General features: G+C 40.8%; 1 protein-coding gene across 2 annotated transcripts in view; it reads left to right on the top strand.

The window, feature by feature from the left end:
* DMRT1 (doublesex and mab-3 related transcription factor 1) overlaps positions 1 to 18606 on the top strand; it is a 147789-nt gene that overhangs the window by 37100 nt on the left and 92083 nt on the right. The window contains exon 3 of one of the 2 annotated variants that reach the window (XM_069088197.1): positions 7974 to 7988. The exons of the other annotated variant lie outside the window; for it this stretch is intronic. Within the exon in view, the coding sequence (XP_068944298.1) occupies positions 7974 to 7988 (15 nt within the window). The remainder of the gene's footprint in view (positions 1 to 7973; positions 7989 to 18606) is intronic. 2 annotated transcript variants of the gene reach the window in all.

Below are 18606 nucleotides of genomic sequence, written 5' to 3'. Positions count from 1 at the left end.
ATGGGTCACCAAGAGTCAGACACAACTAAAAATGGCTGAACAAGATCCCCACTCCCTCTACCGATGCTTCACGGTTAGTCATTGTGGTCTAAAAACATCTGTGAACTTAACTGGGCTGGTCCATGAGTCATCACGGGACACGAGTCCGTCCATTTTGCAGGGGACCATGCTGTTGAGGGGCATTCAGTTTGGCCAGAGCTTTATTTCTGGAGAAATGAGGGCTGTCGTGGTACTATATATTTTGGATATCGGTAGCCCATTTAGCTGAAATCCCCATGCTGCCATTTCTGGTGTTGGGATTTATGGAATACTAAATTCCTTTAACGTGTTAAAATAATGTAATTTTTGTTGTTCAGTCATTTCAGTTGTGTCTGACTCTTCCTGGCCCAATTTGGAGTTTTCTTGACAGACCACTCCAGTGTCTTTGCCGTTTTATTTTCCCTCTTTTTACAGGCGAGGAAACTGAGGCAAACAGGGTTAAGTGACTTGCACAGGGTCACAGTGAGTAAGTGAAGTCAGATTTGAACTCAGATATTCCTGACTCCAGGTCCATCACTCTATTATATATACTTAGCTGCTCTATCCCTATTTTACAAGTTGTGGAAACTGAGGCAGTAGAGGTTAAATGACTTGCCCAGAGTCACACAGTTAGTAGTGTTGAAGGCAAGATTTGAATTAGTCTTCCTAATGTTGAACCCTTTCTAAAGGACTACAAACTGAGGCTGTTAGATTTTTTTTTCCAGTTAATTCCCCAAAGTTGTAATGTGACCATCTCTTTATTAGCATCATGTGTAAAAACCAATTATCGTTCTTTCTTCAATAATCTGGTATAGTCTCATGAAAATCTGTGGAAGGTTTTCAGTCATGAGAAATTAATGTTGCAGAAATGGCCGTGTCACTTTTTTCCTTTGGAGGGGCAAATTCAGAAACATAAAATGTAGTGAAGAATGAATTTGAGCTACTTAGAACTCTCAGCTGTTTACTGTGTAACTGCATAGTGTAGCCTGCACAATAACCTAGAAAGCAAGCTGTGGGTACTGGAAGTTTTCATTTATGCATTTTGTTTTGTTAATGCAGGAGTATTGAGTGATGAGGATCATTAAACATTTTGTTCTAATGTATTAGATCCACATTCCCTCCCAAAGTTTGCATGAGCTTTTAAAAAATATTTTGATTTCTGTGACCATGTTGCTGTTGCCTTTTGAGTCGTCCCTTGTGAATTCCTACTATAAGCTCACTCCCTGTATTATTTTTAGTGTAAGCTATAATGATTTTATCCTGGTCATATTTCTCCCCAAGGTCTCCTACCCCAGTTACTTGCAAATCTCCTCCCTTCTCATGTTCTCTTTGATCTCTTGTAATTGGCTTAAAACCTTCTATATTTAATCTACATTGACTCTGTTTCTCTTCTTATTTTTGTCCCCTCGGACTTTAATAGTCTGTTTCTTCATACTATTTTCTAGATTTTTCTTAAGTTATCCTTCCCTGTCTCACTGTTCAAATATAATTTTTTCGCCTTGTCTGTCCATCTGGCTTATTTTAGCTATTCATGTAAATCTGCAACATCTTTATTTTGGCTTGTAATAATCTAAGCCTCCACATTCTTTTGGGTTTGTTTCATGCTTGTGTGCACACGCACTCACACACACACACGGGAGTTTCTAGCTGAACTTCCAGTGGACATACGCTTATGTATGATATTAAAATGGTTCATCCTACCTTTATTAGAGGGAAATCATAAGTGAGCATGAACATTCAAATCTCTCTATGATAAACAGTTACAAAAATTATGATACTTGCACATTGCTTAGAAATACATTTCTCTTCCTTCTCCTTGATTGCTTTTTTTTGGTACATCCCCCTACACAAAAGCATCTTTAATAATATTTTCACTGTTTCAAATCTGGACAGCTCCAAAATCCTCTCACCATAACATTGTTGCTTCTGTGGATGCTTGTTTTCAGTTTCTTGGTCCCTCTGTCCTAAAAAGAAGCCACTGATAGAGTTTCTTGTTTCTTTCTTTTCCTTCCTTTCTTTGTTTTTGTTATAGATTCAATGTTCCAAATTTATTGCCACTTTTTTGGGTCTTTTTAGAACCAAAACTCTCTTCTTAGCCCCCAGTATCATAACTTGATACATAGTCCCTGAAACTCCTGAATCAGTTTTATGTCTCTTTCTGTAGTGATTTCTGAGTGGACTTCCAGTTGGAAGTCTACTATTTATACAATTGTCTTTGAACCCAGGCCCTTAGAGCGGAAAGAATGTAAATGAAGGGAAAATGTGGAATAGCAAACAAACATAACAAGTGAAACAGATAGGAAAAAATGTGGATTTGATAGACATAGGAAAGTGTTGATAAATGTCCTTGAAATATCAAATATTAAAAGCTTAATGAAAACAGAACAGATCACAATTTAGCAGCTAAGAAACTAAAAAAGGAGAACACATTTGACTGGCACAGTGAATAGAGCCGTATACCTTGAGTTGGAAAGACCTGAGTTCAAACCAGATCTTAGGCAAGTCACTTAACCTTTGTCTGCCTCACTTTCTCCATATATAAAATAAAGATAATTGGTAATATCTGATTTCAAATTCACCCTCTGGAACTTATTAGCTGAGTGACTGTGCAAATCACTTGACCTCTGTTATCCTCAGGATAGTTGGAAAGACCTGAGTTTAAATCCAGCCTCAGACACTTGCTAACTGAGTGACCCTGGCCAAGTCAATTAATCTCCATCTGCTTCACTTTTCACCATTTATAAAATGAGGATAACATGTATGTGTGTGTATCTATCTGTCTGTCTGTCTGTCTGTCTGTCTGTCTGCCTGTCTGTCTGTCTGTCTGTCTGTCTATCTATCTATCTATCTATCTATCTATCTCTTCACCTACCTCCTGGGGTTGTGAGGATAAAATGAGATAGAGATTTCTAAAGTGCTTAGTAAGGTTTAAAATGCTATAGAAAAAATACTGAATCTGGGATCAGAGAACGTGGGTCTATATCTTGGCTCTGAGTGACCTTGAAAACACAACTTTGGGGCCTTAATTTCCACATGTATATAATGGTTGTATTAATAACTTCTGGGGGACTTTTCAGCTCTAAGTCTATACCTATGAGTAAATAAAACTTTGAGTTCTTCTCCAAGGTGATTCAGTTATTGGGGAAAAGTGCTATGTTTATTCAGCCTGTAGGGGGAATGATGTTCAACTTAATATTCTGGTGATCTACTGATATTTCTTTCTTTTTTTCTTTTGGTTAAGTATTTCTCCCCTTGATAGTCAAATCCATATTCTTCTTGCAACAGGATAAGCCTTGAGAAACATTGGTGAAGTTGGCCTTGTCTTTTTCCCTGATGCCAGACCTAAGGGAAACAGGTTTAGCAAAGATTTTAAGTCCTCTCTCTCTCTCTCTCTCTCTCTCCTTTCTTTTCTCTCTTTTCTCTCTTCTTTCTCTTTCCTTCTCTCTCTCCTTTCTCTCTTTCCTTCTCTCTCTCATTCCTTCTCTCTCCTTTCCTCTGTCTCTTCTGTCTCTTTCCTTCTCTCTCCTTTCTCTCTCCTTTCCTCTCTGTCTCTCTCTCTCCTCTGTCTCTCTCCTCTCTCTCTTTCCTTCTTTCTCTCTCAGATTGACTTTCTAACATTTCTTCCAACCATAAAAGCCTGTAGCTTTAGAAATATTGATTACAATAGTAACGATGACAACAGTTCACATGAGGCAGCATAGTGGATTGGTTCATGGGCCTCTTTAAATTAAGGAAGACCTGGACTCAAGTTATGCCTTTGACACATCCTGGCTTTATGATCACTGGCAGGTTATTTCTCCTCTCATTGCTCTGTAAGTTGCTTGATAGAAGGTGCTCTCTTTGCCAATGCAATCGTATCCCCTTATATTTATGAAAATAATTTGAGAGATTCTGAGGATTGAAACTAGGAAAAGTCTATCTCTATGCTTTTTCTGTATATTCTAGTCTATAAAATATAAAAAAGAAATTTGACACTAACAATGTTTCAAGATGGTTAAGATTTTCAAATTCCTGTTTCTTTTTGTTTTGTAGTACTGTTTTCATCACTCTTTTGATAGTTTAAAACTAAGTTTACAACTTGTATCTAAGTAGGAGTATGCTTATATTTTTGAGCTCAGATAATAACTCTCGCCTCCTTGGGTTTTTTCTTTCTTTTTTTCTTTTGGTTAAGTATTTCTCCCCTTGATAGTCAAATCTGTATTCTTCTTGCAACAGGATAAGCCTTGAGAAACATTGGTGAAGTTGGCATTTGATGTACTTGTGGATCATGCCAGCCACTGCCCACAGACTTGGCCAACTTTCCAGAAGATAGGGCTTATATTTGGCTTACAACTGTGTAATTTTTTATAGAATTAACGTGATACTGCTGACCTCCATGGAAGTTACAAGATGTACTGGACCAGCAGATTTTTCTAAGGTTCCAGGAGATCTGTTTTGATGAGTACTGAGCTCACTTTCTAGTGGAGATAGAGTATAGGAGAACAAGGTTAATTTTCAAGGAACTTGGTTCCCTTGTGACTCAGTAAAGCAGATTGTTAGATGAGAAAAACCTAGTTGTAATTGGTTTCCTGGCTACAGTTACCTTTATATGTTCTTGTCTTTCAGAAATGGCAGTTAACAATACATGCCTGGTCCTAAGTAATAATTATTTGGGTTGAGGGTTGCATCAGGTTTTCTGATGAGCGCTGAAGGCCCCTGGACTTTGTGATTAATTAACAGAATTGGGTGCCTAAAGCTGTGTTGTCTTGTATTGAAAATTCATATAGAAGCAATGTCTCACAGAAGTAAAAAGTCATACGACCTAGTTCAACAGGGATCACCTAGTTCAGCCCAAACACAAAAGGAATCCTTATGAGGAAGGAATAACCTTGCTGACCAAGGGTCGTACAACCTCTTCCTGAACACTGTGAAGAAGGGGAACTCAATCTCTTGAGGCATATGGGATCAACTCTGATTGTTAGAAATTTTTTTTTAATAACAAGTCTAAATTTTCCCTTTTGGAGATTCCAGGTCATTGATCTTTGTACCATCCTCTGTGACCCTTTTCTTTCTTTCTTTTTTTTTTTTTTTGAGGGGGAAAAGCAAGGCAATTGGGGTTAAGTGACTTGCCCAAGTCACACAGCTAGTAAGTATTAAGTGTCTGAGGCTGGATTTGAACTCAGGTCCTCCTGACTCCAGGACTGGTGCTCTATTCACTGTGCCACCTAGCCGCCCCTGCTGTGGCCCTTTTCAAACCTTATCCCTTTTCCACATGTTGGACCGTCAGATATTTGAAGATATCTATTACATCCTGCTCTCTCTACAGGACTGATCACATCCTGCTCCCGCAACCAATCTTTAAATGACGTTGACTCAAGGCCCTCTACTATCCTGACTCTGGAAAACCCTCTGGCTTATCAATGTCCTGTTTAAATTATTTCATCCAGAACTGCACAGGATGCTTCAGATGAGGTCTGACAAGGACAGAGCAGGGGGGGACGATCGCCTCCCTGTTGTTGAGAACTGTGCCTCGCTCAGTGCAGCCCACGACTGCATCAGCCTCTTTGGGCAGCAGCTGCATCTCACTTCTGAATAATATTCAATTTGTAGTTCGCTAAACCCTCAGAAAGGTTTTAAAACAACTGCTCCCTAACCAGGTCTCCCCATCCCCCCATCTTGCACTTGTGAAGTTGATTTTTTTGGTCAAGTGTAAGACTTTACTTTTATCCCTGCTGAATTTCATCTTAATAAGTTTAGCTCAGTTCTTTAGCCCATGAAGATACTTGATTCTTGGCTCTGTCCTCCCAACCCTCTGTGGGTCAAATGATATGCCATGGTTTTTCATAGTCAGTCAAACAGTACACAGTCTTTAAGTGTCTATAATTATAGGCACTTAAATTATTAAATTTTTAAATAAGGCCTTTAGAATTATTGAATAGCTAGATGGTGCTGTGGATAGAATACTGGGCCTAGGGGCGGCCAGGTAGCACAGCAAGTAAGAGCACCGGCTCCAGTGTTGAGAAGACCTGGAGATCGAATCCTGGGCTCAGACACTTAGCATCCACCCAGAAACACCTGGCCGTGTAACCTTGAGCAAGTTACTTAACCCCAATTGCTTAGGGGTGGCCAGGTGGCTCAGCGAGTAAGAGCACCGGCTCCAGTGTCGGGATGACCTGGATCAAATCCGGGCTCAGATACTCAGCACCACACCCAGAAGTAATAACTGGCCGTGTAACCTTGAGCAAGTTACTTAACCCCGATTGCTTTAAAAAAAAGAATACTGGGCCTGGAGTCAGGAAGACTCCTCTTCCTGCGTTCAGATCTGACCTCAGACACTGTTTGCCTCAGTTTCCTCATCTGTAAAATGAGCTGGAGAAGGAAATGTCAAGCCACTCCAGTATCTTTGTCAAGTAAACCCCGAAAGGGGTCACAAAGAGTCAGGCACCACTGGAAAACAACTGAATGAGAGATTATTGATGTAAGAACACAAAGACAGAAGTCAGTCTCTTCCCTCAAGGATCTTACATTCGCCTGGGGAGACACATACAAAGGTAAGTACATGCGAAATAGACAACGTAAACTTAGGGTAACTGTTTTTTGGGGGGGTGACTAGCAGTTGGGGGGTGAGGAAATCTTCCACACAGACACAGACACACAAAAAACAGATGCTGCCTCTAGCTCACAGACATAGGTTTTCAGGTTTCCCTCCTTGGTAATGGCGACAAAGGGATGCGGACTGAGCCGTCCTACCTTTCATCTCTGCTGGCTGACTGTGGTGAGTGGTGGCCGGGGATCAGAGCAAAGCACAGAGACAGAAGTGAAATCCCGGCTCTCACTGTACGGGGTTTTATCCAACCTTTGGCAGAAGTTACTGCTGCACCTAGAGCTGAATGTTTTTTGAAAAATAGCATCTTGGCTAGTAATGGTTAAGTACAGCCATTTGAATCTTAGACTTGACCTATTATAAAACTTTAAGACATCAAACTTTGTTTAAAAAATGCTTTATTTTCTGTGCCTCGATTAAATATAGTTTATAGTTAAGGAGAGAAGAGTATAAAGCTAGTTACAGTTGGAACCAGTGGAAGTGGAGCCAAGGGGCGTCCTTACTTTATTTTAAAAGGGAAGCAAGAAAAGGGGGGCAGCTTATTGGAGTAACCCTCTGTCCCTGCAGTTGTGCCATTTTCAGGAAGTAATTCCTATTACTTTTAGCTATATTACTATTAGCTTTGATGTTAATGTGGGTCCAAATAGCAATAAGACCCTTGACAGGAGAGGCAGGCGGTGTAGTAGAGAGTATGATCTCTGCTGAGCCTTCTAGGTCGTTAGAGAGCTAACCAGAATTTGAGACCATGAACACCCCAAAACACTCCTTTGGATTTTTCCATAGTCAGCGGATGTTTACCTGGAGAGAGAATATAGGGAGAAGAGAGAAAGTTTTGACACTTTCTTAGCCTAGGAAGCGCAGGAAATAATCACAGAAAAAGAGGGACAGATAAGAGAGTATTAAACTATCTTTACATATGTCATCTTGTCACACCTTGTCATCCCCTCATTGGCACTTCAAGTAAGTTTTTCCTTGATTGAGCTGCAATGGGCAGAGGTTTGCTGAATGATTGGCCATGCCCTTCGTGGCTCTTAAAAAGCTAAGCTCACCTGCTCTCACAGTCAGGTAAGAAAGAAACTAGCCCTTGAGGGGGAATTACTCTGCGATTGCTACCTCCTAACTCTCACTCGCCATGGTATTTCCTAATGGAGATACTTGCCCTGAAAGAAGGCACAGGTGAGAGAATTCTAACAGACACCAGAGCCAGGCATAGTCAAACTGAGGCAGCATTTCACTTCATGGGAGGGAACTGACCTTAGCATTTGAGTGACAGAGGAGTGGTCCTCGGGACTTTAGCTGAGCATTCCACCCAGCAGAGATAACTTCGTGAGGAGAGGAAGGACATTCATGGGCCACTTCACTGGAGGTCCAGACAGCCTTGCCACACGTACCTTACATGTGTGCCCCACTGCACTACTGTATTCATAAGTTAATGACCACTCTTCCCGTGGACTCTGTATTTGTGGAAGAGGATACTTGGGATTTATGAGAGGAATCTTTAATAGCCTTTGTTCTTAGTGTTCTGTTTTAGTAAATACATTGTTAATGGCAAACCCACTGGTGAGGGCTTGCATAGCTTTAGCAAGGCAAATCCACAGGGTCACTTGAAATTGGTGAGAAGTGTCCCCCCAACTTATAAGCACCAAACTGGGGACATAGTCTGGGGGAAGAGTGTGGTAAGTGAAACATCCCTGTGAAAAAATTAGGCCATACTGAAATTAATATGGAAAGGTGCAGCTACATTTAAATATTAATCATAAAAATAGTATGTTTCCCAAAGGTCTGAAAAATGCTTACGCTGCTTAGTTTTTCCAGGAAGGTCTTTTGGGAAATAGTCTCAAGTACCAACTAAATTTCTGATTCCCTCCATCCTTTCTAAACTGCCACTGTAGTTATGGTTCCTCCTAACTCCTGATTTCACTTCTTATTAGAAGTGGATTCTATCAGCATTTCTCTTCATCTCATCTAGACTCATACCTTGCTTTTTGAGGCCTGGTTGATTTGATCCTTTTCTGTTTTCTTGACCCAATCCATGATAAAATCATAAAGCATTCGGTGCTAGAGACTTATAAAAAATGTTCTAAAGCTTAAAACTAAAGCTTCTTATTGCAGGTTGTTAGAATACTGTTATTGGAACATTTGGTCTGGTTCACACTCCCATCAATTCCCGTTGCTCACTGAAATGGCAGTTTTGTTTTTATGTCTTTTCTGTTCTCTTAGTTTGATGATTTGATTGGATCTGGGGTCTCCTTAGTGTGAACATTCACTCCTAGGATATAGATAGCAGCCCCCACTAATCCTATATATAACCTTCCTGTCCATTTCCTCTCCAGTTTGGTTTTACTTCACCCTAACACCACAAATTGTTCAGATGAATTTGTCTTCTTTTCTTCACCACTGTTGCCCTGCCCCTGTGGATTTTAGTGTAATACTGTATCTATTATTTTACTGTAATAGGACTATATAGAAATCAACTAGCCATGAATACATAAATGCTCATTTCTTTGCCTTAGTCCAATATTTTTTTTCTTTTGCTTTTTGAAGGGGGGAAAGCAGGGCAGTTGGGGTTAAGTGATTTGCCCAAGGTCACACAACTAGTAAGTGTTAAGTATCTGAGGCTGGATTTGAATTCAGGTCCTCCTGACTCCAGGGCCGGTGCTCTATTCACTGCACCACCTAGCTGCCCCCTTAGTACAATATTTAAGCTGGACTTCGGAGATTTCATTAACTTTTATTTTTATTTTTTTGATTTCATTAACTTTTTACGTCCTTTCGCTGCCTTTTTTTTTTGGTCTAATTTTTTCCATCTTTCTATTGGGTATGCTGCCATTTGCTTGCCATTGGCTAAGAGTCCTAAGAAAACATTGCGCTTTTTTCTTCCTACAACTCCTGTCCCAGCTATAGAGAGTGGTGTGATGTTAAGGAAAGACGTACTGGACTTTGGTTTGAGACCCGAGTTTGAATCTGTCTCTTCCTCTGTGACCATGGGCAAGTAACTTCTCTGAGTCTTGGTTTTCACATTTCTAGAATGGGGATGATGTTAGTGTATGCAGTACTATCCTCAGAAGGTTTTTGTGAGACTTAAATGAGAGAATGTATGTAAAAACCCTTTGTAAGCCCTAAGTGTTACCATTATTGGGTTGAGTAGAAATCCTACTTGGGCAGAATTCCTAACATCTACAAATATTTCTACTTCTAATGAGCTTATCAAAGAGGATCTTTGGACGGATGTTTCTAAAGAACTTTGAGATCATTGGAGAAAAAAGACACAGTTGTCCCTTCTCCATCATGAATTTTCCCATTGCTGCTTGTGAGTTGGCATAAGAAATTAAATGGTAATTTTTTGGGGAGATTTGCACATGAAAGCCAGCAGATGACACAGAAAAAGTTTAGAAACTCAGAAATGCCTAGAATAATGCATGGTATTGAATAATATCAACATATTTTCTCTCTCTCTCTCTTTTTTTTTTCCTTTTGGAGGGCAATTGGGGTTAAGTAACTTGCCCAAGGTTACACGGCTAGTTTTAACATATTTTCTCTTAATACCATAAATATGCACAATTTCTTCTTTAAAATTAAAATAAGTAAAAAGTAGAGGTTTGCCAAAATAATATGAAAGCCAGTAGATGACACACAAAGACCAGAAATGTAGAGATACCTTAAAAAGTTTAGTAACTCATAAATGCATAAAATATATATCCTGTGTATATTACCCATACAGTATGGATTTTACTGTTTAATAAGGTAAATGAATAGCTACACAGGTTTTTTTTTCTTAAAATTAAGTTTGTAGTAGAAGAAATGTGGTTTTATGCACTGTTTGGAGATGTCAAGCATGTTTACTGCAATCTCTCATGTCACACCTAGCAGTGATCTTTGCATCTTGAGTTTTTCATACCTTGTGTTGTTTAAATTGCAAAAGGAGGGCCAAAAATTTTTTGCAGCTTTTTTAGATTCAGGGGTGCCATTCCCCTAGCCTCCATGATACGGAAAGAATATTTTTTTTTCCAGTAATTTCACCAAAGTTTCACCATCATCAGTTTGATTTACACTAGGACTTTTGCTTCTGTTCTAGCTGTGATACTAGCAAGTTCCTCTTTTGCTTTGATCCTCAGAAACGTGTCATTTGTTACCCCACTACCTAGGGACACTGTTTTAGGCAGGACTTCCCACCCAGTATCCTTCCTCCCTGCTGCCTGAGACTTGGTCCATTTCCCAGTGTATTGTAAGCCCTTAGCTTAATAGATGTTTTCTCTAACCCCGAGCCTTTGTCAGTGTGCTGACCATTCCTGACTTGCCTCCTTGAGACAGAAGACCACTCTCCACTAAGTGTTTTGTTTCTAGCTTTGTCTTTTCCTCCCCCTCGGAATCTGAGGAAATGATGGCTAGCATTAAATTTTTCTCACAGAACTCCTGTTGCCATTGTGTGTGGGGGGGGAGCTAGGAGTTAAAGGAATGTGGATTTTTTCTTTGTTTGTTTTTTTGGAAAAGACTGATGTAGCAGAATGTCCAGTAGTCAAAGGGAATCTCTTAGGGAGGGTAAGAAGATGATACGCAGAAGGGGACTTGGAGGTCTCGTTCTCTCATTTTACAGGTAATGAAACTGAGTTTCCCAGAGTCATCTGTAAAATGAGAGGCCTAGATTCAGGGACTTCTGAATCCTCTTCTGGCTCTAAGACCAAGATCCTAAATACCTTCTTGATGCAAAGCCGAAGTAAAAACAAGCCGAATTCAGTTTTCCCCCTGTCTTATTCCTGGGGATACAGAGAGGTATCTAGGGGGTGCAGTGGATAGAGCACTGTACCTGCAGTCAGAAGGAAGACCTGAGTTCAAATCCAGCCCTGGTCTCAAGACTCTTACTAGGTTTGTGGCCCTGCCTGCCTTGGTTTTTCTCACCTGGTGGTTGTGAGGGTAAAATGAGATAATTGTAAAGCATGTGCATGTCTTTGCATGTACACACACCTGTAACTCGTAAATAAATATATAAAACTACTTATAAATGCTTAATACACAGACACATATAAATGCTAACTATTACTATGTATGATGTAAGTCTGTGGATAATAAAAATTAATTAAATTTAGCTTTTAATTTCAAACTTTTTTGCTCCCAAAGGTTTCCGTATTTTAAAAATCTGCTTAATAAATGTTGCCTTTATGATGAGAATTTTTTATGATGAGAATTTTATCTCCTCTGTCTCACTGCTCCCTGTTTTGGCAGAAGTGCTGTTAGGTAGTGATACAACTAAAGACAAAGGAAGGGAAGGAGGGAAGGGATACGGATACTTCATAGGGTCTCTCTGATGTAATTGAAAGTTACTTATGTTTTATCTTTGTTTTACCTTAAGGGTGGGTCTCAACAGGTGGGGTAGATAATTCTGGAAGTTGAATGGAAATGTATTTTAAACTTGTTTACTGTGTTCCTAACACCTGGTTTTTCAATAGAAAAATCAAGACATTCCATGACCTCAGGCCATTCATATTCTGATTGATGAAGACAACATATAAATGTTCATGCCCAGTTCATGACAGGTAGTACTTGAGGTTCTGACACGGAAGGTTACAAGGTGAATGGTAATTCCCAATAAACTTGTTAGGAGGGATAGTTGTTCCCCTACCTAGAGGATAATAGGTTCAAGGATCAGAGAGGTTTGGGGATTTAAAAGTGGGAATCAATAATCAACTGCCATTGGGGATCCTATAATTTGTAGGAGCTGGGTAGTGGGTAGTGGGCAGTGAGGGTTGGCTTGGGGACAGGAAAGGTTTGAGATGCCCTCAGTGCAATGGTGGAAGGTGGCACTGGTCTGTCTTCTGGTTGCCCATTGGCGAACCGGGGTAGGGGAGAAAGTCCCCAGCTCCCTGAGGTAGTGGTTGCTGCTGCTGGTGGCCTGACCCAGGAAGGGGGTAGGTGATTTGGAATCTTCCTGACTAAATTATGTCTTGTGTGCTCCCACAGTGTACCTGTGATAAATCATGCTATACCTGTTAGACAATTTACTGGCAGCTTTTGTCCATGCATTGAAAAGCAGTAAAGGTCAAAAAAGCTTCCTTCACAAATTTGATAAGATGGTGCAGTGAGCTGTGACGGCATAAAGTCCTAGAGGTCATAGACCAGGCTAGGAGAAATAATTATGCATGGTAATGGGTAATTACAGATAATGGCCTTGAGAGGGGTGGCAGAAAATACACAGCCCCACAGTCTTACCTAGAATGAACACTGAATAGCACATTAACTTTATGACAAGCTAAAAGTTCAGCACTGGAACAACGGCAGCCAAAAAATAAAATTCCTGAAATACTATGGAGCTCCACTTCTCAAAGGCACAATTGGGCAATTGGAAGAGGCAGTGAGGAAAGGGGAAAAAATTACTAAAAAATATGTTTGTGGGGGCTATCAGCATTACCCTCTACCCTCTCCTGTGCTTGAATGTGCATTAAAAAGTGGGGTACTGAGGTTGACTTTATGTTTGACACTTACAGTAGCTCTGTCCTGATTGTCTGGGGAGAGAAACATTGTTCCTATATTTTCTGATTATGACTTTAGGGAGTGATATCAAACCAGCTTCCTTCAAGGCTGTCATCTGCCCTCAGAGAAGGCCAGGAGTTGAATCAGCATAGTTTAGCAGTAAAACAAGGGACCCAGTCCGTTTTCATGATCCCCAGAGTTGGGGAAGGCTGTGAGATCGAAGTCTGACTTTTTGCAGTACCCAGGGTGTAAATTTGAATCTGGGTTTTTATTTTATTTTTGCTGAGTGGTACATTTTTGTTGAGGCAGGTTAACTTTGCTTTGCTAATATCGGTTACTTGACAGGAAATCCTCAGGATTAAGGAAAAGGACAACTTACACGATGCTGGCTACTTTAAGGCTCCCTCTGGAGGGAGTTTCATCCCTTGGGAGTTCCTTCTCCCAGTGAAGTCCAGTCCCTATCCCTATCTATCCCTTCCTTAAATAATTGTCTCTGACACCTAGTTTACATGAGGCTGCCTTTGTCTTGGCAGAGCAGAAAAAGCAGTCTTCCTGACTGCCAGAACATCCTGCATCCCAGAGCATCTGTCCTTTGTATGCAAAGAACCGAACCCTGCCATAAGTAAGATTATGGAAGGGACTTGAAGAGAACTGGAAATTACAGGGGTGCTCATCATTTGGGGAATGACTGAACAAGTTGTGGTATGTGATTGTGATGGAATGCTGCTGTGGTCTTGGAAAAACGGGGATAGATTGGCAGGAAATAATGGAGAGCAAAGGGAGCCAAACCAAGAGAATGTAATGGCAGTATTTTAAGAACAGCTTGGAGAGAACAAGTCATTTTGAACTATTATATTAAGTATCTCCATGGAGAGAAGGAACAGATAAATAGAAGTAGATATAGAATGGTTATATACATATATACTGTATATATAAATACATACACATACACATTTGTGTCTAATGGTAGCCATCTCTAGGGGGAGGGATAAAAAAATTACATGATAACTTTCATATATTTAAAAGGAATAGCAAGTTGTGTAGAATAGATTTGTAGTTTCACGTGCAATCATCTTTTATTATGCTATGTCATAGGAAGGCTTACTTTATTCCATAAATTAAAAATAAATAAAAATAAAAAAAACTTAGTAGTGTTACTCTCTGATTTTTCAGATGAAGAAACTGAGCCCAGAGATATTACGTGGCTTGTGCAACATCACACAGTTAGTTAAGCGTTAAGTTCTTAGTATGTGTTATACACTGGAGAGCTACAAAGAAAGATAGAAACCACCAATTCCTTTTTTTAAAGCATTGCCCAAATGGACAGGTAAGCGATTCTTTTCATCATCTTCAGCCCTTCTCATTATCCTTTTGCAGTACCCATCCAAGATACATGTATTTGTGAATTTCTTGAATGAGCTGCTTATCTAACTGTAGAATGGGCAGAATGCATAATTTTTTATGGGCATGGTTTCTCAGGTCCACTAAACCACTCTTTGGAGTGGTCATGGACTTTGTTTAGGGGGTCTTTGTACACTTCTGGGACCCAGTGCAGTCAGCACAGTAGTCTGCATGCATGAATCTAACCTGTAGAGAATCTCTCTCCCATTTAAACTTTGCATAGGATGTGCCTGTGCCGGTGGTGAGTGCTTTCATTGGGCATTTTCCCCCCATTTTGTGCCACACTTTATGACAATCAAAGGATCATTGACTACTGACTTCGTGGTTGCTTTTTGCCAAGAAATTCTGTGTAATCTTTATATGTCCACGGGAGAGATATCTTCTTGGGGAGGAGCCTTTAAGATCATGATATATTTCTTTTTGGAGGGGGGAAGGCAAGACACTTGGGGTTAAGTGACTGCCCAAGGTCACGCAGCTGAGTTAAGTGTTAAGTGTCAGATTTGAACTCAGATCTTCCTAACTTCAGGGCCAGTGCTCTATTCACTGTGCCACCTAACCGCCTCAAAGATTGGGATTTGTGATACTACATCAAGTGCCTTTTTAAAATCAAGAAAGAATAAACACTGAAGTATCTTGTATTCTCCGTACTACTGAGTCATTGACATAAATGCAGAGATCTGATCAGCTGAAAACAGGTGCCTTTTTCTTTCTTGTGGTTTCAACAGATGATACCCTAGAAACTTTTAAAGACCACCATGAAAATTATTTTATGCCCAAATATGGTGATTTCATCAATGTTGGCATCCCTTTCAGTGTTACAGATTGCAAGCTGTCTGTGCCTGCCCAACCTGTGTGGGCACAGTGCCTGGCACATGGTCAACCCAATAAATGCTTATTGATTGCCATACTCTTCAAGTCTTCTGGTAAATTTGCCACTGGGAGGCCACCCCAGTTTCAGATGCCTTCCTCACTTTTCGTTATCTCAAGGATGCCAGCAGAACACAAGGGCTCTTGCTTTCTTTCTTGCCAGTTGATTGGTACATCTTCCTTTTGACTTATTTAATATGTCAAATCCTTTATTCTGGCTCTCCATAATTCCTTACTTGTTCCTTACCACCATCTGCCTCTTCATTGTGTCCTGAGTGATGCTCATTTTCCATTCTGAAGAGCCTGCAGTTTTTTCTTGAATTTCAGGCATACAACAATATTGATTGCATATTGATATTTAAAAGGTGGTTCCTTATTTTAAGAGAAAATTCAGGGTCATAAAAAGAACTTTGCAGTTTCATGAAGACATGTTAGTCCTCTCCCCTGCTGTTCAATTCTGAGTCCACCTTTAGGTTATACTTATACTGTTATACAGATACTGTAGTACTGGGTATTGTAATATCTTCAGAAAATACGTATAGTGTCCTGAATGTCTTAGTGCAGTGTTAAGCATTCATATAGATAGATATCTTTATGAAAGGGCAGTTAGGTGGCACAGTAGATAGACTCGTCTTTCTGACTTCAGATCTAGCTTCAGATGCTTACTCATTATGTGTGATCCGGGGCAGGTCACTCAGCTCTGTTGGCCTCAGTTTCCTCATGTTTAAAATGAGCTGGACGAGGAAATGGCTAATCCCAAATGGAGCCAAAAGGAGCTGGACACAACTGAAAACAGTCGAACGACAACAAATACTTCTGTGTCCTCATGGACAAAGTATATGTTCTGTAGAGATGAGAGTGGTACATGAGTTTGGGTCAGTAATGCCTTCTTGGCTGACTCTGGAGGAGGGTTGTGGACAAATCACTCTTCATGGTCCTGATCTCTCCCATTATTTTGAAGAAGGAAGAAGCAGTGTGTTCCTTTCCCAACTGACATGTCTTGAGTACGGTCTTGAAGGGCTCCCTAGTATTTCTGGGTCATCCTTCCATTGGAAATGAGGAGAAGAGTGCACACCAAAGGCATCTTCTTCCCCCGTTGCCACTGCTTTCCTCTCTGGCTCTGGCTGCCCGATAATTCGCATTTCTCTAGTTTTTCCCAGTCATTAGCCTCACCATGTTAATGTATGCCTGGGCACCAATGCCCTTTATTTTCTCCTGTTACTCAAACGGCAGAAGGAAGGAGGAGGAGAAAATATTCTGTCACTCCCCACACATAATTTTCTGGGTTAGGCACAGGAGATGCATGGGGGGAAAGATTGGGGAGGAGTTTTATGGAAACTCAAATGTTATAGAAAATGTTCTTTTACAGAGAAGAAACCTGCACATTATATTTTTAAAGCCACTACTGAATTTTTCCCTCTCTACTTCTTTTTACTTTCCTCTATACCATGCATTCTCGTTTTTCTCCCCCTTCTCCCTTTTCCTCTTTCTTTCTCTCTGTCTCTGTCTGTCTGTCTCTGTCTCCCTCTGTCTCTGTCTCTCTGTCTCTGTCTCTCTCTGTCTCTCTCTCTCTCTGTCTCTCTCGTCTCTCTGTCACTGTCGTCTCTGTCTCTGTCTCTCTGTCTGTCTGTCTGTCTTTCTCTCTCTCTCTCTCACCAGGTCCCTCTGACAGTCTCTCCAGAATCATGAACTCCATTTCTGACCCTCCTTAGACAGTCTCCCCTGCCCCCACCAGACTCACCATATTGGTGCTGAACTTGGTGTGGGCATTTGGTCAGCTTTAGTCCTACTGCAGTTCAGAACTCCCATCCTCCTAAGGGGTTATATGTGTGTGCCACTCCTATCTGGCACATTCTGTGCATTCAGGGTGATAGTAGATACTAATATTTAATTTAATATTTCAGGGATCTGTAATTTTCGAAGTGGGAGTACTTCTCTAACCAATATAGATCACAGCTCTTCTGCAACTTGATAATTGGTCTGAGAGTTGACATGATTATAAAAGCTGTCAGCCCAAGGACAATCTGGTGGCGAATCTCTTCACTTAACTTGCCTGGTCCTTGGACAGCAGCATGTAATCCATCACCAGCTTGGTAGGACCTCTCCCTCCTTGCACACATCTAACCAGTTGACTAATTTTGCCGTTTCTGCCTCCATGACATGTCTTACAACTGACCCCTTCTCTCTACTAAATAATAACCTTTGCTCAGGCCTTTTCCACTTCTCATCTGGTCTTACTGCAATGGCCCCCTCATTGGTCATTCTGCTTTGATTCTCTTCCCAGCATAAGCTGAGGAAAACTTAGTGTTACAGTGGATAGATCACTAGGTCTGGTTTAAGGAAGACCTGAGTTCAAATACAGCCTGTGACTCTTACTGTGTGGTCCTGGGCATATCACTTAACCTGTTTGCCTCAGTTTCCTCAAATGTAATATGGAATTATGGTACCTGACTCATCAGGTTATTGTGAAGATAAAATGAGATGTTTGCAAAGTTCCGGGTACATCGTGAGCACTTACTAAATGCTTATTTCTTTCTTACTCCAATCCATACTTCCCATAGTGGCCAGGGTGTGGATCTGACCATGTCACTCCCCTACTCAGTAAACTCCAGTGGCTCCCTATTGCCTCTAGAATTAAATAAAATTTTTGCTTAGCTTTTAACGTTACTTGGCTTCAACCTTTGTTTCCAGTCTCTGTGATCCAGCCAAACTGCCTTTGCCTTGGCCAGCCCTGTGTCTGAAAAGTAATCCCTCCGCTCATGTACTGTACTAACTAACCTTTTCATGAAGCCTTTCTTGATCCTCCCGACTGCTAATACCTTGTATCTTTATTTTTAGATTTATTTTGTATATAAATGAACTTGTCTTTGCTGTTAGAATGTTAACTCCTTCATAGTCAAGGTTGTTTCGTCCTCCGTGCTTGGCACTTACAGGTGCTTAATAAATGCTTATCAATTGATGGATTGACCTGCCAGAGTTTGTGCTTTGGTGGTGCAGGACTTTTAGGACTGATGGCCGCATGACGAGGCAGGCGCTGGAGTAGGAATTCGTTGTAGGGCTCCCAAATCCCCCTCTCCAGGCTGTTGTTGAGAGAAAATGGAGCTAGGGAGAGAAAAGGTTGGTCTAGTTGTGACTGGAGTCCAGGACAGGCCTCATCAGTCACTGGGCTTGAGTATTACTGGTAGCATTCGGCAATGACAGTACAGAGAATTCAAGCCCAAAGCGTCAGGGAAGTGAGTCACGAGGGGGATGGTGTAAGAAAGCATGTCAGG

The sequence above is a fragment of the Petaurus breviceps genome, unplaced genomic scaffold (genome assembly GCF_028583685.1).
Source record: "Petaurus breviceps papuanus isolate PSGF00001 unplaced genomic scaffold, PetGlider_PUasm1.0 118, whole genome shotgun sequence".
NCBI classification, from domain to species: domain Eukaryota; kingdom Metazoa; phylum Chordata; class Mammalia; order Diprotodontia; family Petauridae; genus Petaurus; species Petaurus breviceps.
This window is presented reverse-complemented; position numbering and strand designations above follow the sequence as displayed.